Source organism: Microcebus murinus, chromosome 13 (genome assembly GCF_040939455.1).
Source record: "Microcebus murinus isolate Inina chromosome 13, M.murinus_Inina_mat1.0, whole genome shotgun sequence".
In the NCBI taxonomy this organism is placed as follows: Eukaryota; Metazoa; Chordata; class Mammalia; order Primates; family Cheirogaleidae; genus Microcebus; species Microcebus murinus.
The window spans coordinates 2552285-2577393 of NC_134116.1; the positions used below are offsets into that span (position 1 = coordinate 2552285).

A 25109-nucleotide genomic window follows, 5' to 3' on the forward strand; every position below is an offset into this window, starting at 1 on the left:
TTAATCAGCAATTGATGGTGGTGTGACTGACGGGAGGAAAAAAGTTAAAGAATACAAAAAGGCAGTTTCTGTTATTAGAAAAAAAGAAACCAAAAAAAAGTAGTTTTTAATGATGAAGGCAATTTAGGGTACTTACATGAGGAAATTAAAAGTTACATGTAAAAATTTATGAAAAATTATTTAACTAAGGAATGGAGTTGATTTGTGACATTACACAGTAATTAATGGTGTTAACATCTTTTTATGGCTTTCATATTTTTATATTTCATTCATTTAGTCAATAGGGGTTGGTTGGTTTTCTGTTTGTGCCAGATACAGTTGTGGCAGGATCATTTAGACCTGTACAGTCTAATACATTAGTCACCACCCATATATGGCTATTTTAAACTTAAAGATTTAGTTCCTCAATCACACTAGCCACATTTTAAGTGCTCAAGAGCTATACATGGCTAGTGGCTACCATTTTGGACAGGGCACATACAGCAATTTCCATCCTTGCTGAAGGTGCTATTGAACTAAGCTGATTTAGAAGACTCCTGAGGTATGTTGTCTCTGATGCAAGTGAGAGGGTCTAAACTGAAGCAGTGGCAATGAGATGGAGGGGAGGGCTCTCTAGATACTTACTGCAATGAAAAGAGGTTGGGGAGGAGGGAATGCATTTACGTCTAGGTTTCTCCCTAGGGTAAGTGGGTGGATCCTAGAACCATTTACCAACATAGTAAATGTCAAAGGAGCTGGATTTGGGAAAAGGGGATGAGATCAGATTTGGACCCATGAGAGGAAACACTGAGGCCAGTTGTGTCTGGGAGGCTGCTGGATAATGTGATCTGCTGGGAGTCTGTGGGGACAGAGCTCCAAGGAAGGAGCCATGCACATGGATAGAGGCTGGAGCCATGCACTAGGGTAAGGCCACTCTGGGAAAGTAGGCAGCATGAAATAGTCAGAAGCTAACAGCAGGCCCTGGGGCACACTGACATTTAGCAGGTGGTTTTCAAACTGTGGGTGGGCTGTGAAATCAACAAAAGAGGTCTCCACCAGCATTAAAAAATAGTATAAAAATATGAATATGTTTTGCATACAATTTGGGTAAAGATCTTTTCCTGAAACTTTTTAATGAATATATTTACACACTTATGTATATTAGGTTGCAAGGTATAATATATATCTGGGTTGTGTTACAATGTTTGAATGTCACCAGTTTATAAAATGAGCATTACAGACTACAAGCTACATGGGAATTGGGACAGTGTTCTTTTTCTCATAATCACTTGAAATTCTGGCATATAATAGACACCCAGTAAAATCATACTGCATACAGGAATGCATCAACAGGCCAGAGAAATAAGAGGAAACTCGGGACAAGGGTGACACAGAAGCTACAGGATAAGAAAGAAAAGAGAAATGACCCAGTGGTCAGACGTCAATGACTTTGCAATATTGAGAGCATAGATGACCTTATGTCTGCAATTTCTATGGAGTGGCAGCAGCAGAAGACAGACTGCAGAGGTAAATGGTAGGCGAGGAAGTGGATATAATGCAAATGGCAGTGGAGACTGATGGGCATTTGTTTGTTTTGGTTTGAAGTTGTCAAAGTTCAACATGTACCCAGAAAACATTTACATAGGAAAGACAGGCTGTTTAAATGTGCCAATAATGGAACCACTAGCCATATACAGCTTTTAACTAAAATTAAATATAGTTGCTTCATCACACTAGCTCAATGGCCACATGTGGCTAGAGACTATACCATACTGCACATAGCTGATACAAAACATTTCCTCCATTGCAGAAAGGTCTATTGCACAGTTGTACTCTAGAAAAAAGTTTTAGTTCATCATGTTTATGCTGGCTTCACAAAAACAAGCCTAAGTTAAATCAATGCACAGTATCCTTCAACCTCATTATACCTGAAACATTATCCAAACCCAGCAGAAAAATTCTTAGGGGATTGTATCACAGTCTACATGTGACAGAATCACATTTGGTCTCAGTGGGTTAGGGTTAATCTTGGGAGAGCCCATTAGAGACTTAAAAGGGCTGCTGAACCTCAGGATGTGATCTAGGGATCTGGGCATTATATGTATTCATGATATTCCCCCACCAAATCCAACAAAGGTCTGTGTCAAGTAGAAGCAGTTTGTGACCGTGAAGGACTGCACACACAGAAGGATCTGCGGGATGGGTTACAAGGTAATGATAGGTATTGGAGTAGTGCTGAATAGGAAAGGTTGGAGAATTCTTTATTTCATTTTATTTTTCTTTTATTTCAGTCTCTATAGAGACTGTCAAAAATTGCCAATGCCAACTATATTTCAAGTCATCATGGCAGGGTATTGGGAAAAGTTTTCAATTAGCAATAATCACGCCTCAGATAAACGTCATTTGCTACAATACTGCTACAGCACAAAGCTGGGGTTGGAGAATTCAGGCTAGGATAGACAGAAGACATTGGGTAAAATGGGGTTATTACAGTGAAATTCTGGTTCTACAAACTTAAAGCGACTATCCAAGATTAAAGCAGATTCGGTAAGAGAAAAAAATAAAAGTGACTGGTAGAGAATAAATAATGTTTAAGACTTCTATATTTGTTTAATTTGCATAGTTTGTGTATGGCACTTTAATAACAAAAAAGAACATGGTTGAAGACTGAGGCATTATCATGTATCAGAGCTGTCCAATTAGACAATGTCACTTAGGGGTCCCTCGAACTTAAATGAGAAAAGTCAATTTTGGAATTTTAAAAATAAGACTTCCAATTATATGGGGAAAAAATCTGTCTTTTAAATCACTTCTTTTAAAGACTATATTTGGCTCTATTCAATTTTTGGGGTTTTTTTTTTAGGGACAGGGTCTCACTCTGTCACTCAGGCTGGAGTGCAGTGGTATGTTCATAGCACACTGCAACTTCAAACTCGTGGGCTCAAGTGATATTCCCACCTCAGCTTCTTGAGTAGCTAGGACAACAGACATGTGCCACCATGCCTGGTTAATTTTTTAAAGTTTTTGTAGAGATGGGGTCTCATTATGTTGCCCAGGTTGCCCTCGAATGGGCTCAAGGGATCCTCCAGCCCCGACCTCCCAAGTAGCTGGGATTGCAGGTGTACAACACCACACCTGGATACATTTTTTATTTTTTATAGAGACAGGGTGTCACTATGTTGCCGGGGCTGGTCTTGAGCTCTTGGCCTCAAGCAATCCTCCTGTACTGGCCTCCCAAAGTTACAGGGATTACAGGCATGAGCCACCTTGCAGACCTCATTTTTTTTTGTTGTTGCTGTTTTCTGAGGAAGAGTCTCACTCTGTTGCCCAGGCTAGAGTGCCATGGCATCAGCCTATCTCACAGCAACCTCAAACTCCTTGACTCAAGCAATCCTCCTGCTTCAGCCTCCCGAGTAGCTGAGACTACAGGCATGTGCCACCATGCCCTGTTAATTTTTTCTATTTTTAGTTGGCCAATTAATTTCTTTCTATTTTAGTAGAGACGGGTCTCACTCTTGCTCAGGCTGGTTTCAAACTCCTGACCTCGGCCTCCCAGAGTGCTAGGATTATGTGCCTGAGCCACCACATCCTTTTTTTTTTTTTTTTAAATGTGGTTATTCATTGGATAAGGGGATGGCAGGGACTGAGAACTGCCAAACTCTTGGCACATGACAACTCCATCTTAACCTCTGCGCTAAGAGATAACTGAACAATAGCATGCCTTCTACCCGCAAAAGGTCATGTCCCTATTATTCCCACCGGCACCCCCCACACACATTAAAATGCCTGCCCGAGAAAGTTCAATGCTGCCAGAACTTAGTTTGTTCCAGCCAACACTTGATGATAGGCTCCTGACTTCTCATTCTTTTTTTTTTTTTTTTTTTTTGAGACAGAGTCTCACTCTGTTGCCCAGGCTAGAGTGAGTGCCTTGGCGTCAGCCAGCTACACAGCAACCTCAAACTCCTGGGCTCAAGCAATCCTACTGCATCAGCCTCCCGAGTAGCTGGGACTACAGGCATGCGCCACCATGCCCGGCTAATTTTTTCTATATATATTAGTTGGCCAATTAATTTCTTTCTATTTATAGTAGAGACGGGTCTCGCTCTTGCTCAGGCTGGTTTCGAACTCCTGACCTTGAGCAATCCTCCCGTCTCGGCCTCCCAGAGTGCTAGGATTACAGGCATGAGCCACTACGCCCAGCCTCTGACCTCTCTTTCTTAAGAGCATTTACTAAGTGTTTACAATTATGAATTCTTCCTTCATCCCTTTAAGATGTACATAGGACTCTATCTCCCAGACTCAGTGGCAGAATAACACATTATCTTAGATAACTGCCAGCTAGCAGACATCTCTGGCCTAATCTCATTTACCCTAAGCCTAACCAATCCTATGTAAGTTTTCACTTCTCTCTCCGACTCTACCGAGCCCGTTCACTTTCTCACCCTCTTTCTTCCTCTAAAATGCCCAATCACCTCTAAACAAATGGAATGGAGCTCAGCTTTCCTTGACTTTCCTTTACTGTATAAAATCCGTTTTTACCGTTTTAATTAAAGTCCCGCTGTGCTTATCTTCCACAGGATCCAAAGAGAGGAGGGAATTCAGTCCTTTTGCCTTCTCCAGCCCCGGTGCAAACCCTGAGTCCGCCCTCACTAAGTTTGGCCTTTTGTAAAAACAAAACATCCCAGCCCCTGCCCTTAGGCCCAGGCCCCTGCCCTGCCTGGCGACGCCTGGAGGTGACAGCCCAGTCGCTCGCGGAGTTAGGTAACGATAAACACTCCTCTTCGAGGGTGTTTGAGCACTGAGTGCACGAGTGTACAGAGTTAAAGCTAAGTTCCTAATTAGTATTCACAGTGTAAACGGTGACCTCACTGAAACCATGTTCAGGGCGGCAGGAGCGGCAGCCCCGCGGCCACAGCCTCTAAGGAGAGGGATCTACCCATCCAAGCTGTCCGCTTACATGCTGTTTTCAGGGTTCAGCTGGCTTCACTGGAGTGAGAAAAGCCGCTTCTGGGACTCCACCTTGCGTCTCAAAGGCGGAATCCACCACGCCCCCACCTCCAGCAGCCCAGAGCGCCCGGCCGACGGCCCGCAAGCTCACTTCCGGTGTCGTGCCCACCTCCGCGGGCAAGGCCGGAAGTGCCTTTCCGGCAGCCGGCGGAGCGGCTCCGTACAGCAGGATGGCAGTGCTCTCTCTGAGGCAGTTGTCTGATCTCATTTCATCCCCAGCGCTTCTCTGCTCACTAGGAACTCTAGAGCGCCATCAACCTCCCTAGCTTTTCTTAGCAGCATATGCTCGTGTTTCGCCTTCACTCAGCCTTGGTGGAGGATGGCTGGCGCCAAAGGAAGGCGCGCCTGAGCACTGTGGGGCACCATTCTGTACGGACACTGAAGGCCGGGCGGGGCGCGGAATCCCGGCGCGGCCCGGCGGGCGAGAGCGCGGGAGAGGGAAGTGTTGCCATCTCGTGAGGTAATTCCGCTTCCGCTGGGCAGAGTAGCTTTTGGTTGGACCGGCTTGTTGCAGGGAGGGAGGGGGAAGATTGTTTGCAATCTAGGAGCTCCGCGTATGGGGAGGTAAACTGAGGTAAGGCTGTGAAGGGTCTTTTGCACCTGGAGGTGTAGGATGGCTGGGGGCAGAGTCCTTGGGGTTGCAGAAAAGTGTGGGGTCGGGAATGCGAGGCTTAGACTGTCCATAGGGTGGCGAGAGAGGAGGTGGGGCGGGGCTGGGGGTTACAAGGTGAATTGCAAAGCCGGGCGGGAGTGGAGTAGGACGGGCCAGAGAGAAAGGGGGATGAAGGGAAGGCCAGGAGCGCGGAGGGAAGTCTAGAGAGCTCTGGATTGGGAGGGGCTGAGGCGAGAGGAGCTGGAACGGGGAAAGAGTGGAATCCAAAGTCCTTGAGCGCTGAGAAAAGTTGAGGTGGGAACTGGTCAGAATACGGGGTGGAGGAAGAGAGTGCAGTCCTTGGGAGGCAGAAAGGTGGGAAAGTGCTGGTGTCTGAGGTTCTGATAATGACATGACCGTATATTTGGCCATTGTTTACTCCGCAGCTCTCCAGAGACGCTTGTTCCGCAGCCTCTGCTTGGGCCCAGCCTACTCTCTACAGCTGCCACCACAGCCTGGAGGTTCCTGCTTCCACCCCCTGAATGGTGCTCCTCTTTGCAGGCCTCGGCCCAGGGTCTAGGCTGCCTTTGCCCTCTGCCTCAGAGCCCTTGCTCTGGGCCTCTCTTGGTGGATTTCCTGTGGCTGTCAGGGAAGAACTTTTGTACAGACAAGGTTTTAGCTCTAGGAACCCCACTGACAACTTGAATCTAACAACTCAGCCTCTAACTGAGTGTGAGGTTCTCCCTGTGCCCTCTTTTTCTGCCTTTTGAGAAGAGAAACCGTTCTTGCCATCCAGAACCCAGGAAGCCCCCAAGCTGGGGCCCTGGTCCCAGCATGTCAGTCCTCTCTTGTGCATAGGGCTCTGCCCACTCCCAGTCAACATGGCTGAGCTCAGACAAGTTCCAGGGGGCCGGGAGACCCCACAGGGTGAGCTGCGGCCTCAAGTTGTAGAGGATGAAGTCCCAAGGAGCCCAGTCGCAGAGGAGCACGGAGGAGGTGGAAACAGCAACAGTGAGGCCAAATTGTCTCCTAGAGAGGAGGAAGAACTGGATCCTAGAATACAGGTGAGAAGACTGAGTGGAGGTGGAGAAGAGCAACCCAGATTCCAGCTTTCTTTCTTCCTTGTGTACTGGGGCAGGAAAGGAAAACAAGTTTGTCAACAAATCATTGCAGTATAGTGTGATAAGTGCCAAGAGAGTTGTGTGTTTAAAGTGCTCATGGAATGCAGAGAAAGACCTGACCTGAGTACCTGGGGTGTGTTGCTGGGATGTGTCCCTGAAGAAGTGAAGCACCAAATTGGCAGTAGGTGCAGGAGGCACACTTTAGGTCAGTGGAGGGTAGAAATGTGCTGCTTTCCAAATAAGCAGAGGGGCTGCTAGCTTTGTGAATATGAGGTCAGAGGAGGTGATTTTGAGATTGGGAGACATTTTTGAGTCTTATTAAGGGACTCTTTGCTCCTTTCTCACCTTTTTAGTAGTTCCTTCCACGGTTGTTTACTCCTGTTAGCAGTGCGACTTTCAAGTGTTAAAAATGTGGTGTCAGCTTTAGGCCTATAAGGAAATCCCATATGTTCAAGGATTTGTATTAGTTGTGGTCAGTTCTTAATAATACACTGCTCTCAGGATGGTGGGTATGCCAAAGAAAATGGAAGAGTGGTTTATTGCCTTGGAGTGTTTACAGCCTGGTTAGTAGGACAGGCAGATCTTTGTTTAGGAGACCTTGGTGCAGTAAGTAAAGAAGACCATCATCATGTGGAAGACTACTTGGCCGGTCAAAGCCTGGTTGCAGTGTTTCAGGGCATTGGCCAAGAAGGGCTTCCTGGGGAAGCTCCTTGGGTAGGTGACAACCAGGATTCTACTGTGTTTGGGGCCTGAGTCTGCCATTTGCTCTGGTCACATCTCCAAGACTGATGTGGATGTGACTCACCATGCCTCTGTAGGTGAGCAAGTGCATCCCAGGGCTCAAATTCCTAGATTTTTCTGTCAACAAGTTTTTATTGGATTACCCTAGTGAGTTGGGAGGAAATCAAAGCCAGTCCAAGCATCGTTCCATCCCTCTTTGTGAGAGTTCCCAGGATGTGTGTGGGGGGCTCCTCTTCAGTTGTGTCCATGCTTATAATGGAGCAGTAGTGAGCTATTCATTTCTGGCATGAGTCAGTAATTTATTTCTGCTTTGCCTCATAGGCATTGCATTGGAAATAGCCAATTTCTTCTGCTAATTCTACAGATTTATTGTCCACTGAGGAAATAAGTTGTAAAAAAAAACAAAAACAAACAAACCTTGGGCTGAGATTTAAGCAACTTCCAGCCCCATGATTTGTGATTTTTTTATTATGGAAGTTACTTCTCTGAGCCTCAGTTTCTTCATCTGTGAAGTAAGCAGTTGGTCTAGATGATTTATTTGCACAACTCATTCTCACTCTGCTCTGACACAGGCCTACAATTCTTTTCTTTGGGGAAAAGCTCTCTCTCTGTTACTTGGGAAGGAGGGGTGTGTGCACTTCATGTACTTCTGCAGCATTCCTTGCCCTGCTCAGAGGCGGTTTCTCCAGAGAAGAATCCACTGTGGTTTCTTGGCTCAGCCTTTCCTGCTCCTGTCTATTTTTCCAACTACTGCAAAGGCAGTAGTATGAAGAGTGATTCTTGCACTGCAGTGTCTAATAATGTAGCCACTGGCTGCATGTATCTAGTTAAATACAATTGATTAAAATAAAAAATGCAGTTCTCCAAGTGCTGTACTGACAGTGCAGAAATAGAATATTTCTGTCATCACAGACAGTTCTATCAGACAAGCTCTGTGAGGGTCAGAGAATACTGAGGAAACATAAGATTCACTTCACCTCCAGTGAACTTTGTAGTGTTACTAGTGCAAGAAGGATAAACCAGACCCTAGTCTCTTGCTAAACTGTGTGGCACATTGTGGAATGCTGTGGGTTGCATTCCACAGCAGCGGGAAAGTTTGTCATGGCCTTCCTCACTTGATGGCACAGGCATGGTGTGGCTGGCTAGTGCTCCAGCCTCGCCAGGGAGTTAGTGTCGTCTTACCATGTGGGAGGGGCAGCCATGTATGAGGGGCACTCTTAACGGAGCAGGCCAGTGGCATTTTGCCCTTCTGTGTTTGGGTTTCTCTCCTGGATGAGAAGGAGATTGGGCGTGTCTTTTTTTTTTTTTTTTCCCTTTTTGGTAGTGTGCATCACCATGCTCAGCTAAGGTCCTTTTTAGTATTGATGGTGCACCACACCACATTGCTCGGATGATGTGTTTCAGTGCTTTCAATGGGTATTCATTTCTCTGGATTCTCAGTGCAGTTACTGGGTCTCTGCTACAGATCTTTCAAAACCAGCTGGGTGTGGTGGCTCATGCCTGTAATCCTAGCACTCTAGAGGCCGAGGCAGAAAGATCGCTTAAGGTTAGGAGTTTGAGACCAGCCTGAGAAAGAGCAAGACCTCACCGCTACAAAAAGTAGAAAAATCAGCCAGGAGTGGTAGCACACACCTGTAGTCCCAGCTACCCAGGAGGCTAAGGCAGTAGGATCCTTTGAGCCCAGGAGTTTGAGGTTGCAGTGAGCTACCATGATGCCATCACACTCTACCTGGGGTGACAGAGCAAGACTCTGTCTCAAAAAAAAAAAAAAAAACCCTACCAAGGAGCTTTTTTTTTTTTTTTTTTTTTTGCTAGAGTCTAGCTTTGTTGCCCAGACTAGAGTGAGTGCCATGGCATCAGCCTAGCTCACAGCAACCTCAAACTCCTGGGCTCAAGCAATCCTGCTGCCTCAGCCTCCGGAGTAGCTGGGACTACAGGCATGTGCCACCATGCCCGGCTAATTTTTTCTATATATATTAGTTGGCCAATTAATTTCTTTCTATTTATAGTAGAGACGGGGTCTCGCTCTTGCTCAGGCTGGTTTCGAACTCCTGACCTCGAGCAATCCGCCAGCCTCGGCCTCCCAGAGTGCTAGAATTATAGGCGTGAGCCACCGCGCCCGGCCCCAAGGAACTTTAAAAACACCCTTTCCTGAGCCTCACCAGACATGTGGATTCTCTCAGTATGGATGGGGTGAGAAGTGATTCTAACACACAGCTAAGGCTGAATTCCCTGGGCCAGGGGCCTTGTTTGGTATTTTCTGAAGCCCCCAGAAATGGCTGCCCTCAGGGTGAGGCTCTATCTGATATGGGACTGGGGTTCCTTGGCAGGCAGGCAGCTCATGCCCCTTGTCTGGTGGGATCCTACTGGAAGTTGGAAGGAGGCCAGCTGATACCAACCTGGGGTGTACTGTCCTCCAGAGAAGGCCACTGGCTGTGTCTCCATGTCATGACCTCAGTGGAGTTCTCCAGATCTCCAGGCTGGTCCTCTGCTTGCTTGCTTGCTTTTCTTTTTTTATTTTTAATTAATTAATTAATTTTTTTGAGACAGGGTGTCTCTCTTGTCCAGGTTGGAGTGCGATGGCACAGTCATAGCTCACTGCAACCTCAAACTCTTGGGCTCAAGTGATCCTCCTGCCTCAGCCTCTCGAGTAGCTGGGACTACAGGCATGCGCCACCACACCCAGCTAAATTTTTTTTTTTTCGTAGAGACAGGATCTCACTGTGTTGCCCAGGCTGGTTTCGAACTCCTGCACTCAAGTGATCCACCTCACCTTCCCAAAGTGCTGGGATTCCAGACGTGAGCTGCCACACCCGGCTTGGTCCTCAGCTTTCTGAGAGAGGGTCCCATGGAGAGATGGAAAGAGGAAAGGAGGGTTGTGCTAGATGGGCCTGTGTCTACTTCTCTATGACTTTTTCTAGCCTTCTTTGTGATGGGTGCATTCTTTCCTCAGATATGTGGACATAATCACTTACCTGCTTCTTTCCATACTCTTCAGGGTGATTTTGCAGCTTCTGTATCCTCATCTGAAAGTGTGGGTTTAGCTTTTGCAGGATGGTCATGATTCTGGCCCACTGACTGACCGTCAGCCTGACTCTTTGGATAGTCCACAGGAGGTGCGTGAGAGCATCTATAGCCTGAGTTGCCTATGCATTTGACTCAGTGTCCTGGCATCTTGGGAATGTGCCCGGTGTGCTCTGGGAAGGTCACCCTCCCCGCTGGCTGCTGGCTCACTGATGGATGATACCTGCTGACTCAGACTTTGTCTTGCCCAAATTCCATTTCAGCTGAGTGCCAGGAGTCCCTGGTGGAGCAGGCCAAATGGAATGTAACTGACTGTACAATACAGGGCCCTGGGTCCTTGGTGGTTTCCCGCTCAGCCTTGCCCTGGGTGTGCCCTAGCCTGGCTGTCCCCTCTGCCTCCTGTGCTTACCCTGCCTGCCGGGCTGCTCTGCTCCCCAGGCATCTCCTTGTCCTTTTAGAGCATTTTGAGTCTAAGGAGCAGGCCTCAGCAACAGAAGGCATTTTAATTGCTGAAGGTGCTATTAGGATGTGAGTTTCCATATAGAAAGACAGTGCCTGCTCCCACCACTTGTCAATAGCAAGAGCCCATCCTTTTTCCAGTGGGGATGACTTAACACTAAGCCATTCACTCCTTTATCTGTCAGGGCTGGGAGTTGGGGACTAAGAGCACTCTGGGCCATGCAACTCAGTGGGGATCCAGTCTTAGACCTTCATTTACCTGTGTGAATGACGTAGGTTAGCCTTTACCCAGCTCCTTCCCTTCTCCCCTGGAATTAATGTTTATAGCATTCCTGAGTCCCATCCCTTTCCTACCTGGGCTGTGGTTTTCCTAGGTCAGCACTCCTTTCTTTTCTGAGGTGTTCTTCCAGGGATGTCCTCAGTCCCAGGAGGGTGGTCACAGTGGTGGGAAAGCAAGATCAAAAGTCAGATCCTGGATCCAAACCATACTCTGTCACTAATTCCTACTGCCTCATTGTTTCTTGTCTGCTCCCAGTGGGAGCTGCTGAAAGGTCTGGTCACCTCCTCTTCCAGATAGCCTGAAACCTCCTGTGGGCCAAGTCCAGCTACAGGAAGCTTGGCCCATAGGAAGAGAGGTGGCCTCTTGTCCTTACAGGGTGAGGAATTGCATTTTGGGGGCCCTTTAGGGCGATCCCAGCAGCTGATAGTGATGCCCCTGTTAGGAAGGCTCTGTGAAACTTGGTTCTGTGTTATTAGTGGCGTGGCATTGCCCCCAGGCAGAGGACTCCTCTGGGGTCCTCTGAGCTGTGTTGGCTACCTGTAGTTCTAGAGTGGTTTATTGTTATTTTATGGACACTGGTTTGTGTGACTAATGTTCCGCATAGGCACCAACTTCTAGACCCACACTGGGAGTCAAATGCTACTAAGTTGAGATTTGTCCTAAGGGTCAAGTACATGTGGATTTTGAAGATTTAGTTTTTTAATGTTTTTTTTTTTTTTTTTAAAACAAAGGAAAAGCCTGGTTAATATTATTATTTGTTGATTACATGTTGAAGTGATAATATTTTGGATAGATTGGGTTAAATGAAATATATTATAATTTCAGGCATTGCTTTTTAAAAATGTGGCTGCTAGGAAATTAAAAATTCCATGTGTGGCTCATGTTATAGTTCTGTTGAGCAGCTCTGTTCAAGAAAGTTTAGAGCCAAATTTGTGGCCTTCCTGAGGCAGGGTCTACACTGTTGTAGGTTTGCGTATTTCCATATCTTTGTTTCTGCTTCCATTGTAAGTTTCTACCTTTGTGTTCTTCCTTTTATTGTAATTAACACATCTGACTGGTTCCCTGTGTTCTCACTTGCTGACCCAAATCTTTTCAAGATCAAGGCAAGGAGTCAGGGGAGTATAGAAGTAAAAGGACTAAAAGAGAGATCATGCATGGCAGCCTGACCTTTCACCTGGGTGCTGGAAGGGCCAAGTTAGGTGAGCAGGAGCTGGTGTCACAGCCTCATGAATGGGGAAGTGACAGCAGTTGCTGCCCAGGACAGTTACATCTGGGCATCAGGCAGATGCTGAGCTAGGTCTCAGTACTGTCTAGAGACTGCAGGGTTTGTGAAGGTGGATCCTGTAGCTGAGCACCAGGTATTTCCTTGGTGCAGAACTGCAGTGCTGCTCAGGAACACCCTCATCTTGCCAGGGGCTCCAGGAACTTGTGTGTTTCCTCCAGCAGGAAAGGATGACTTGAGGCTAACACACCTCCCAGCTCTCTGCCACTTCACAGAAAGCCCTGGGATGGTTCCATTGCTTCTTTCTCCAGCCCAGGGCCAGTGAGATATGTAAACCAGCATCTCTGGTGGCTTCTCCCCAAGACTCTCCCTCCCTCTCACAGGATCTACTGTGTGGGGACCTGGGTCAGCATCACCAATTGCCCAAGCAGGCTGAGAGGCTTCTCAGAGCCTGCAGTCTTCCCTGATCTTGGCCTTGATTATCCACCTAGCCCTTGTGATTCTGTGTACTGCATTTCCTTGGGATCTGCCCTCTCCCACCTGGAATACTACGGACAGCTGCTTCTTTCATCTCCCTATCAGCTCCTCCAAGCTTTACTCATATCGCTCAGGTCTGCCTTCCTAAACCACAGACTAAGTGGCACCAAGCTCTGAGGGACCGTTTTGCCACTGGAAAAGGTCCGGTGTCTCTTCCCTTGGTGCCCCAGCCTCACTTGTTTCCTTAACCTGCCAACTTACTTGCCCAGGGCATCTGCTCCCCTTTGGTCCCCTGGTTCCCTCCCCTTCAGTGGCACTTTTGTGTCTATTAAGTCCCAGCTGAGGAGCAAGTGTTCTGGTCATCCTGCTGACCTTCTGCTCCTCAGGTAGGGTGACCCTGCCTCCCTGGAGGGTACCCTCGTCCACCTCTCACAAGGCTCCACATGCTGCCCAGGGGCTGTTGCTTATTTTCTGGGCTTCCTTAGCGGCTGGGAGCTGCCACCTCTCTGTGTCCTGAATTCTAGGGTTCACAGTACTGAGAGGTGATGAGTGTGCAGTAAATGTGTGCTGGGTGAGTAGCCTTGCCCTGGCCCAGGCAGCTGTCCTCTTCTGAGGGAGAGCAGCCCTCAGGCCTGAGGAAACTCGCCCAGCTGGAGAAAGTGGTGCGATCTGATGGGGAAAGTGAGGGTTCACCACCACTGGCTGCGTGCGTCTTAGTGTTGCATTCTCTGAACCTCAATTTCCTCATCCTTAAAATTGTAGTTTTACTACCCAATACAAAGTAAAGTGAGGATTACATGAGATTGTGTATATTAGGTCTCTGATATACTAGGAGGCATTCAACCATCTCCTCCTTCATTTCTTCCCTTTCCTTTTCCCTTTCCCTTTCCTTTTCCTCTTTCTTCTTTCTCCTTTCCTTTCCTTTCCCCTCTCCCCTCTCCCCTTCCCTCCCTTTCCTCCTTTCTGTGGGCAGGTGGGGCTTCCTCTCTCTGTGAATCACTTCCGCCCTGCACAGTTCGCTTCAGGTTCCTTCCTTCCACTGCACTAACTCCCTACTCCTCTCTGAGGCAGGAGGAGCTGGAACACTTGAATCAGGCCAGTGAGGAGATCAACCAGGTGGAGCTGCAGCTGGATGTGAGTATCCTCCTTTTCCTCACACCCTTGGGCTGGTCTCTGGAGGTCTCTCCATCTGTCTCTTTCTCAAATTGAGACAGCGGCAGGGGGAGGGGCATGCTTCAGGAACAAGAGGGACTGGGACCCACTCCTGGGACCCACCCCACACATGTGCCTTTCCTCTGCCCCGTCCCTTTGCCAGGAGGCCAGGACCACCTATCGGAGGATCCTGCAGGAGTCAGCAAGGAAGCTCAACACACAGGGCTCTCACTTGGGGAGCTGCATCGAGAAGGCCCGGCCCTACTATGAGGCTCGGCGGCTGGCTAAGGAGGTATGGCTGGCTGTCCTGTGTTCAGGGAAGGCTGCGCCAGAGCCTGACCTCGAACTCTTCTGTCTCTGTATGGAGTGGGAGACAAAATACCAGACCTAAGGGCAGAGAACCAGGCCAGACCTGGCTGCTCTGAAGTAGCTCTGTAGGCTGAGAAGGTTTCTTTACCCCCATAGGCCCTGGGCTTGTGGTGGGGAGTTTGGGGGTGTGCTCCAGAGAGTCCAGTTTATGCCTGCTGATGTTTAAGTGTTCTTCTGTGTGTAAGGAACCAGGCTTTAGGGTGTATCAGATTTGTCAGCTTTAATATCTTACCATTTTTGTCTTCTCTCATTTCTTCTTTCTCTTCTCTTCCCTTTCATTCATGTCTCTCTTATCTGCATCTTTTCTTAGCTAACCAACAGCCCCTGACCCCAGCCATTTTGTTTACACAAGTAATATGTGTTAACATTGGAACACTGTAATAAAAAGAAGAAGAAAACCAAAATTGCCTACAATCATACCATGCACATTTCATGCTTTTTTTGTACCTGGGATTTGTTTTAATCCAGTATGGTAAGGTGCTAGACTTGGGGATAACTCCCTTGAAAGAAGAGTTATTCCCAAGAGGAGGGGACATGCCATGTCATGCAGGGCCACACTAGGGAGCAACCAGGGCCAGTCAAGGGGCAGAAGAAGTGAAGGAGAGAGCATATCCCAGAATTGTCACTGTGTTTTTTTGTGGAAAGAAATGGTTGAGGCAGGGTAGGCAAGTTTAGGTAAGTTTAGGATTGGAAAGGGGTGGTTTCTAGTTGTCTAGTTACCTGGTTCTGGGATGATTTGGGGCAGGGAGTTACTAGTTTGGTGTGTGAGTTAGATAATGGAGGTATCTGGGCATCTGGGGTTTGGACTGGTTGACTTGCATGTGAAAGTCACACTTACAGGAGAGTTTCTTATCTCTAGGAATTAGCTAGCTCTCTTTGGCCAGCAAGGCCCTCCAAGATGTCAAAGCATCCTAAAAAAAATAGAAAATAAAAAATATGACTGATACAGCACAGATGAACATGTATTTAAAAAAAAATTGGTGTTTATTTTGCCAAAATGGGATTATACAATATGTGCTATTTTCGGTCCTTTGTTTTACTTAGCATTATGACATGGTTCCATATCAATGAATGTACATCCATGCCATCATTTTGAAGGACTGATTAATATTTCCTTATGTTAGATGTACTATTACTCATTTAAGCAGTGTCCTGTAACTGAAAAGTTAGGTTTCTATTTAGTCTTTTGCCTGTTTAGTATGGTTGTGTTGAATGTCTCCGAGCATGTGTCTGAGTATTTCCTTCAGCATACCCACTGGATATGGAATTGATGGTCTCAGGGTCATATTTTCTGTGACACCAGGTCCATGTCACTAACCCTTCCAACTCAAATGGTTCAGATTTTCCCTTGTTCTCCCTGGGGCAAAAGGCCAGCAGCCTTTGAGAGTGCTGAATTTCACATATCCACTCTCCACTGGCAGTATCATTCTTTTAAATATTTATTTGTATATTTATTTATTTTCCTCCATATCTGTATGAAATAGTCTTTATAGGATATTGCTTCCTTGGCATTAATCCTTAGCACGGTTTGGGAAATGGAGCTGATGTTGCGAGTGGGCCTTTTTCTGCTCGTCCTCACGCCTGTCTCCATGGGCAGCTGGAGACCCTTCAGGGCTCCGGTGCTGATGGCCCTCTCCCCCCAGGCTCAGCAGGAGACACAGAAGGCTGCACTGCGGTACGAGCGGGCTGTGAGCATGCACAATGCTGCACGGGAGATGGTGTTTGTGGCCGAGCAGGGTGTCATGGCTGACAAGAACCGGCTGGACCCCACGTGGCAGGAGATGCTCAATCATGCCACCTGCAAGGTGAGCTGGGCGGTGCTGGCAGGTCCCCTTTGCTGGTCCTTGTACTTCTTTTACTGTCTCTTCATTGCCTCACCTTTTTCTTCCTCCCTCTCCTCCACTCCAGCCTTCCCCCAGCTCTGGGTCTGTTTCAGGCCAAAGCTATTCCTAGCTTTCTGCCTTGTGTGGCCTCCAGTGCTTCCCACATTCCATTTCCCTCTGACTTAGAATGTCATCCTGGGATCTTCTCAAACCTTTACCTCCAGGTGTGAGACCAGCCCAAACAGTTTATATCCCTGGAGGATACCCTGGGATTCAACATTCACATTTGTTATATTCAGTTGTGTGACTCTTTGGTTCTGTTTTCAGCATGTTTTCTCTTTCCTGCTTTTGAGCCCTGCCACCGTACCTTGATTTTTGAAGTATAATTTATGTATCATTTCCAAGCTCCTGAAAGGGGACTGAGGAGTGGGAGGATTTCTGGTAATGGCTCAATCTGCCACTTACAGCTTGAACAGGGCAAGTGTCAGCTCCTGGTGCGAGGAGGTCATGTCTTGTGATTCTTTGTGTGTCCCTTGTGCAGAACAGGCCCTCTACTTCTACTCTGGAGCTCATGCAAATGAGAGCACGGAGCATCGGAGAAGGGGTGTTGAAACTGTGTAGAGCAGTGTTAGGGGCTGGTGCACAGTCCAGAGCTACCCCTGAGCAGAAGCAGGTGAGGCCCTCCAGACACCACAGCTACCAGGACAAGCGGGCCGACTGTGCAACACCCTGTGGTAGAAGCACATATGAGGGGTGGAAACCCAGAGAACCCAGTACACAGCTGTGGCTCCCCACATGGGTTCCTCCTGTCCCTGGCCCCTAGCTGCCGGCACTGAGGACAATGCTGGCACCAGGACAATGGCTGCTGCAGATGTGATGTGCTCACAGACAGACATTCCTGTGATGCTCATGAGTGGTTGAGAGGGCTCCAGCAACCCTTTCCTGGCAGAAGCAAAGCTGAGTGGCAGGTGGTACAGGTGACAGTAGGCAAGTGCATGGGGAAGAGGTGACTACAGAGGCATGTGCTTCAGACATGGTCCTGAAAGGCCAGGAGGTCAGGCAGCAGGTCCAAATGAGGGAGAGAAGCTCTCTTGAGGCTCACTGACCCACTGTTCCTGAGTGTCTTGGGCTTTGCACATGGTGGGAGGTTTGCAGAGGATGCTTCTGTTCAGGTTCTCCCAGGGTAGCTCTCAGATGAGCAGCTTGGGGTGAATGCCAGGGACTGCACTGTGGGGCCTACCTCAGTGGTGTGTGACCCCGTTGGCCAGGTGAATGAGGCAGAGGAAGAGCGGCTTCGAGGAGAGCGGGAACATCAGCGGGTGACACGGCTGTGCCAACAGGCTGAAGCTCGGGTCCAATCCCTGCAGAAGACCCTCCGGCGGGCCATTGGCAAGAGCCGCCCCTACTTCGAGCTCAAGGCCCAGTTCAGCCAGATCTTGGAGGTAGCTGAGTGGGAGAGAGGGAAGAACGGGCTGGTGGGGGTATAGAAGGGGCAGGCATGGCAAGTGAGGGCGAGTAGAGGGATGCTGATCTGCCTGTCTGGGCCGTCCTGGTGGGGTGGGCAGGGCAATGTCTCTACTAGGCCAGCCAGTGGTGGGGACGTGTGGCCCTGTAGGAGTGGGAGGCAGGGCTCGGGGCTGGTGCTGGCAGAGAACATAGTTGAGGAAGGGTGGTAAACAAGAGAAAAAGTGAGAATGGAGGAAACCAGGGATAGGGAGAAGAGCCAGTCAGATGATGAGAAGGAACAATGGGGAGAGGAGAAGGAGGAGCTGGTGGAGACGAAGTCCTGGGAGGAAGGTCCTAGAAAGAGGGACTCAAGTCAAGAGCAGGGTGCGATTGCTGGGAAGGACAGCCAAGGAGCAGTGGGGCTGTCAGGTGCTGCAGGTCTGCGGTGGGTGCTGCGTGCAGCTGGCCAGGGGCTCTGGGAGATGAGGCCTTGGACCTCAACGCGGAGCACTGCCTCAGGCGCGGACACCTGGTGGATCACCTTGCTCTGTCTTGCTCTCTGCAGGAACACAAAGCCAAGGTGACAGAATTGGAGCAGCAAGTAGCCCAGGCCAAGACCCGCTACTCAGTTGCCCTGCGTAACCTGGAGCAGATTAGCGAGCAGATCCACGCGCGGCGCCGGGGCCTGCCTTCTTACCCCCCAGGCCCGAGGCGTTCCTCCCCCGTGGGGGCTGAAGCAGGACCTGAAGACACAGAGGACGGGGACAGCGGGATTGAAGGGGCCGAGGGTGGAGGCCTAGAAGAAGGCAGCAGCCTGGGGCCTGGCCTTGCCCCCGACACAGACACTCTGAGCCTGCTGAGCCTGCGCACTGTGGCCTCTGACCTGCAGAAGTGCGACTCGGTGGAGCACTTACGTGGCCTCTCGGACCACGCCAGTCTAGACGGCCAGGAGCTGGGACCCCGGAGTGGGGGACGCCGAGGCAGCGACGGTGCGGTCCGTGGGGGTCGCCACCAGCGCAGCATCAGCCTGTAGCCCAGTGGCCACAGCTACTGGCTTGACTTCCCCACGGGCTGATCAGGGCCCACGGACTTCTCACCCCTCTTCTCTGGGTGCCTGTCTTCCCTGAGGTCCCCTTCTCCAGTGCTTTCCTGGGAGAGGTTAGCTGTGTCTGCGCCTGTGTCTGCCCTGGCTTTCTCACGGCCGCCCCTCGCCCCTCAGAAGGCAGCTCTCCTTCACCTTCCCCATTCAGAAGGCTGTTCTCTGGCGCTCTCCTCTCGCGCCTGCTGCAGGCCCCTCAGTCTGTAGGGTATGGACCCTTTGCTGTCCTCTTTCTATCTGACCCTCTCCGTCCATCTGTTTGGCTTTTCCCCTCAGGGAACCTGGTCTAGATGGCACAGGGAAGCTCATGAGAGAAAATGAGCTCCAGGCCTGGTGCCTAGTCTGAGTGGAGGGACAGGCACCCCTCCTGCGGGCTCCTAGCCCACCCACTTTCCCCAGGCAACTCTGGAGGGCACGCTAGGGATGCTGCTGAACCCTCTGGCAGCCCTGCACCTCTGACCTGTTCCAGCTTGCCGGCGTGTAACTGCAAGATGTCTCTGTGCCTCCGGAAGACACCGTCCTCCCTTGCAACACTCCCCTTCATGACCTGCGCCACTCTGCTGAGCGTGTCCCAAAGCAGCACTCGCAGGATGTGGGTGTTAGAGAGAGACCCAGCCCCATTGTCGACATAGGGAATATCACCAACTCCAGACTGGCTCCTGGGCTAGTCCCTAACATTGCCTAGGTGCTAGTGGGTCCCTAACAGGGTCTATGTTGCGGGAAGATGTGATGAAGTCCCGAAGGCTTAAGCCCCTGTCATTCCCATCCCCTTACACTCTTGCTACTGAGTTACATTTACTTTTTCTGGGTAGAGGATCCTAAGCTGAATCTTAGCACCCTCCTGTAGGCTGGGGTTGGGGAATTTGGTGCTCTATTGCTCTTCCCCAAAGCACACAATGCCTACTCCAGGATACCTTGGGGAGTGCTCAAGCTTGGCTGGCAAGCCTCTTACCTCCTCCGGTGCAGGGAGTGATTGGTCTGGGGCGAGGGGTCCTGCCCTCTACACGAGCTGCTCCAGCTGCCTGGCAGTGCTCCGAGGCTGTGTGCAGGGAAGCCACACCAGATTTGGGTGCCTTGGAAAAGTTGGTTCTTCCTCTTGTCCCACCCTGGAGAGCAGAGAGCTCTTGCCTAGCTAGGCCTGCGTCCCACTGCCAGCAACCACTAGAGGAGTGAACCTCTGCACTCTGCACAGGCGTCTACAAGTGAGGGGTATGGTCACAATGAGAACCTTGGGGTTTGAGGTGGCCACGAGTGTGCGCACGTGCTAGTGTGTGGGGGAAAGGGTCTGCCCTGGTTTTATTTAAATAAAGTAGTTTATGTAACAGCAACATTCACTGTCCCTGTTGGAGGAAAGAGAAAGGTGTAAGGGTGAGGCAGGGGTTGGGGAGGGAAGAGCAGGGCAAAGTGGGGGCTCTTTAAATGGGGTGGTCAGGGGAGGGAGATGAAGGGCCAGATGGAGCGAGCCAAGCTCTATGTGCTCTTGGGGTGTCGTGAGGCCACATGGCCGGGCGCTCATGCACAGGGCAAACGCAGACAAGCTGGGAGGAGTCTGGGTCTCATGGTGCGTGAGCTGGTGGGTGCCAGAGTGGGCTTGGCGCAGAGGGGCCTGCAGGTTGCTGCTGGAGCCAGGAGGTGAGGGTGCCAGGGGGTGAGGATCTTGATGTGTCTGGATGTGAGCTTGAATGAAGAGGAGGGACAAAAGAAGGGATGCTAGATTTATCAAGCAAACATACATAAGTTCTGACAATGATTTTTGTCTCCTGTAGTATTTAGGACATAAGAGTTATCTGTTGTGTATAAGAAATTAAAATGTGGATTAAAGGCAACTGCCAAGTCACAGCTTGACCGGTTGGGGTCTGGAAGAGGTTTAAGTACATTTGGACCCACAGGTGGAAGATGGGGGAGGGATGTGGACTTCAGGAGCCTCAGAGCAAAAGTCTTTGTTTGGCTTGAGCTGCAGTTGGGGCATGCCAGTATTCAGAACAGGGCTGAGCAGTCTAGCCAAGGGAAGGAGAAGATGCTGCCAGGGAGGAGGACCAAAAACTTTGGAGGCCAAGAAGGAGCAGCGTAAAGGCCAAGGATCGGAGGGACACAAGGAGAGCAGTGACCTTGATAGCCTTGGACACCAGAGAGGCCATTGCAAGCCACTATGTCTTGAGCGCTCACTGTGTGCCCTTTGACAGGCTCTGTCCAGTTTCTGAGACTGCCTTCCCTGACCTGGCAGATGGATGACAAAATATCTCCTTTATTACCAGACAAGCTGCTGTGAGAATGTATGGCTCATGTTTCTGGACAAGTGGGCTTTAAGAACGTTTTCAAAAATTGTATATATTTAAGGTGTACAAAATGATGTTTTGATAAACATAATGAAATCGTTACTGTAGTCTAGACATTAGCATCTCCATCTTTTTGCATAGTTACCTCCCCCCTTTTTTGTGGTAAGAACACCCAAAATCTACTTAGCTAATTTCCAGTATTTAATATTATAATGACTATAACGTTGTAGTAATGAGTGGCTTTCTGAGATGATACCGAGGTGCTGCACTTCCCTCCCAGCCCATGGATGGCGGGACCTGGAAGGCTCCTGGGCGGAGAAGCCCCAGAAAAGAAGGCCTGGGCTGTGCACACAGCTTCTCCTCACACAGCCACCCTCCGGACTAGGCAGGGTTGGAGAGAGACCAGGAGGGTTCGAGCCAGTGGTGCTTCCTTCAAGTGGAAGAAAACAGAAGCCTCAGCAAGTGTGGGCTCACTCGCACCCTAGCAACACGGCTTGTGCTCATCCTGCGACCTCATGTACCAGGGGCACACACCCCCTGAATCCTCACAGCCATATGGGTTAGCACTATGGTTCTCTTTCCACAGATGGGGAAATGAGCCTGCCCCAGCTTCTCACAGAAGGTAGTGGGTGAGGGTGAGCAGAGGCCGGGGGAGGGAAGAGCAGGGCAAGGTGGGGATTCTTTAAATGGGGTGGTCAGGGGAGGGAGGTGGAGGGCTGGAGGGAGCAAGCCAGACTATGTGCTCTTGGTATGGTATGAGGCCACGTGGCCGGTGTTCTTAATGCTCCCACCAGACACTTGGAGTCTGGAGTCCAAGCTCTTGCGCCCTGGAGTGGAGGAGCTCACAGGAACAGGAGATGAGAAAGTGGAGGGAGTGGATATAGTTTTGCTGGGAAGAGGAACATCACTTCTCAGCTCCTTTTCCCAGCAAAGAGGATCTCAAGGGGTTTTTTTTGTTTTTGTTTTTTTTTTTAAGGTGAGCAAGAGATGGTCAAGGTGTGGGGGATGTGGGACTTTGCCCCCATTCCCGTACCATGACATGTCTGTCACATGTTGCATTGGCTGGTTGAGTTCTGCCCACTCCCCAAGTGAGGGGCTGGGGCCTCAGTCTCCTAGACAGCTGGCATGTGCCTTGCACCTAGTGGATGCTGAGTAAAGGTGCTTTTGCTTCTTGCCTCTCTCCTTAGCCCCACCTACACCAGGTGATTGTATTGGTACAGCGATTAGGTCAGCGTCTGGTAACACACAGTGCCAGGATTGCATCTGCATGCCTCCAGGAGAGTTCTTGCATTTCCCTGCACTTCATTTTTATCACCTATAAAATGGGACAGTGTGGATGTGCATGGCATGGTGTGTATCAGCGGCTCTTAGTCACAGTGGCTCTTGGTGCTTCTCTGCCACTTTGGGTTGCTTAACCTAAGGAGGCCTCATCCCATCTTGTGCTAGACAAGGAGACTCTTTATAAAAGGGTTGTGTTTTCCTCCTCGTCTGGATGTGATTTTGAGAAGCCTAACAACTTCAACCAGTCCTTTAAAAATTTTCAGTTTTTGACTTTTTAATTGACTCATAAGCATACATGTTTATGGGCCTGATATCAACTGCTCTCTGCACAGAGGGGGGTGGCCTCGTGCTGTCAAGGTCCAGCTCTGTCAGCAGGGGGCAGCAGCCACCGGAAAGCAGGCGGAGTGCCTCCCGCCCCCAGCGCTGTGCGTGCGCTCCAGGCCTTGGGGTCGGCCTCATGCACGCTTTCGCAGGAGCCCGAGAAACTGCTCCTGGAGGGGTGGGGAGGAGCTCCGTGTGTCCTCTCACGGGCCTCTTGCATCCTCAGAATCGCTCCACTGTGTGCGAAAGAGGGCCCAAGTCTGCGATGCAGCTCACTCGTCCTTTGAGATCAGACGTTCCCTATCTTGTTGCGCCCTGTTGTCAGAGCTCACCTTTGCCTCCGAGTGTCTTTTCCTCTCCCTTGCTGCAGCCTCCTGTGTCCCCACCCCACGCCTGCCCGCCACTCCCAAGCCTCAGGCTGCACCACACTCCTGTCCTGGGACAGGGAGCCGAGGACCATTTCACTGGTTGGAGAATGAAATTTTTGGCTGGTGAAATGGCCAGTAAATTTTCTTAGGTTACTAAGAAGTATTCACCAGGATCTTTCAGCATATAAAACACTGATAGGGCTTGTTAGGAACATCACGAACTGAAATGCCATCGGTGAGTCTTCCAGGAAGACCCTGGAATGCAGTGTGAGCAGGTAGCAGTGCCGGACAGTGAAAAATAGGTGACTAAAGAGGGCTGCAGTCAAGGAGAGAGCTGGGAGGTTGGGAACAGCACAGGGCCCTCCGGCAGGAGACTGACTCTGAAGCTCTGCACTAGCCCTTGGTCTCAGACTGCAGAGGTGGTGGCGGGAACTCCTTCTCCCCTGTCCTGGGGGCCCCTGGCTCCCAGTCCTCCCACTCTTCCAAACTCTGTCCCGAGCTTTTTCAGCCAGGGCCTCAGCTCACTCACTTTGGTGTTCTCAGGGCCTGGGATGTGGCACTTATCACCAAACATCTGTCCACTGACTTCTGCTTTGTGCTTCCCCTGGCACAAGTTCTTTCCTTTGTCTGTTGAACTTCTGCCTGTGGTTTGAGGCCCAGCTCATAGACACTTTCATTTTCTTTTTCTTTTTGAGACATAGTCTTGCTCTGTTGCCCAGCTAGAGTGCCATAGCATCAGCCTAGCTCACTGCAGCCTCCAACTCCTGGGCTCAAGTGATCCTCCTGCCTCAGCCTCCTGAGTAGCTGGGACTACAGGCATGTGCCACCATGCCCAGCTCACATGGACTTTTGGCCAAAGGTCTTTATGGTTCTCCAGCTCTCTGTCCCAGTCTGAATTAATCCCTATCATCCCAAAGTTCCCTATAGCTCTTTTTGGCATACTGAAGAACTGACTCAGTGTCATAGACATATGTCTCCTGTTGGTCCTAAGCCCCCAGAAGAAAGGCGAGGTGTCATCCCTGACTCCATCTCACTCAATGCATAGCAGTGCCATAGACATGTGTACAGGGACCATTCGTGATATATGGCCCAACTCTGTACCCTGAAGTGTGAAAGAGGGCAGGTGTAACTTGGGGCTGTATCAGGTGATCCAGGACACGTGGTCACCCTCCTTTTAGAGAGTAAACATGGGTTGACTCTGAGGCCAGCTGTTGAAAGCACTGACTACACTGACCAGAGGGTTGTCCTTGGCCTGTGCCTGTCATGAGGGGCTGTATGCACGTGGACAGGTCACTCAGCTCCTCCAGGCCTCAGTATTCCAATCTGCAGGAACCTCTCAGGTTATCTAAAGCCCTAAAATTATACAGCTGGCAGTGGAGGTTGGGCCGTGTAAGGAGTTCTGTTGGATAATGTGAAATGGTCCATGTGTTTGCAGAGAGATTAGGAGTTGGAATATAAGAATTCCAGTGAGTCTAGGGCTAGCTGGGGTCTAGCCCAGAAGCAGTGGAGGGTGGCTGGATGTTTCTGCTTTGGGTGTGAGGTGATGACCGCCGTGGTCAGTGGTCTCAGAGTGTGGGCGGTGGCTTCTCCTTCCCAGAACAGCAGGTGCAGATAAACACCAGATCACCACACAGTGCAGATAAACTAGTTGATGTATTCAAACATAGCTGGGAGGAAGGGGGTGTGTCAAAATGAGTTTCTTCTCATTTAGAGAAGAGGAACATTCTAGTTCTAGGGTGGAGTGGAGGAGCAGGACCATGGAGTTCAGAAGAGAAGGCAAATGCCTTCTTCCTCACTGCTGCCTCATCTCACAAGCTTCTTGACCACCCTGTCCTTTACCCGCTCTCCCTATGATTTCTGTAGTAACACAGAGGAGGCAGGGTTCTCTGCACACCCAGCACAAGGGAATCTCAGTTGTGTCGGAGCTGCCCCGCACTGGAGGTGAAGCAGGGATTCGTACAGGGCTGGGGGCTGGGGAAGCAGCAGGGGCCAGAAGGCTCATGGAGCTGTGTGAGTTCCCAGGACTCCTGCTGTTTAGGGGAGAAGAGGCTATGGTTAATGTCACCTTCCCT

The 25109-nt window shown here is 49.9% G+C and overlaps 1 protein-coding gene and 1 non-coding gene across 6 annotated transcripts; one reads left to right on the forward strand and one right to left on the reverse strand.

The window, feature by feature from the left end:
• Positions 1–2270: 2270 nt before the first annotated feature.
• LOC142875259 (U4 spliceosomal RNA) lies at positions 2271–2411 on the reverse strand. Its single transcript, XR_012922657.1, has one exon. It is a non-coding gene; the product is annotated as a U4 spliceosomal RNA (small nuclear RNA).
• Positions 2412–4007: 1596 nt separating this feature from the next.
• SH3BP5L (SH3 binding domain protein 5 like) lies at positions 4008–20617 on the forward strand. Of its 5 annotated transcripts, none has more exons than XM_012754566.3 (7): positions 4008–5446; positions 6025–6642; positions 13974–14036; positions 14218–14346; positions 16067–16228; positions 17515–17688; positions 18258–20617. In XM_012754566.3, exons 2-7 carry the CDS (start codon positions 6460–6462, stop codon positions 18723–18725), a joined length of 1179 nt encoding a protein of 392 aa, XP_012610020.2. In that variant the 5' UTR covers positions 4008–5446; positions 6025–6459; the 3' UTR covers positions 18726–20617. The 5 variants fall into 5 exon arrangements, with proteins under 5 accessions (XP_012610020.2, XP_012610022.2, XP_012610019.2 ...); XM_012754568.2 differs by lacking the exon at positions 4008–5446 and adding an exon at positions 5454–5560 and having other exon boundaries at positions 13970–14036; XM_012754565.2 differs by lacking the exon at positions 4008–5446 and adding an exon at positions 5454–5560.
• Positions 20618–25109: the final 4492 nt, after the last annotated feature.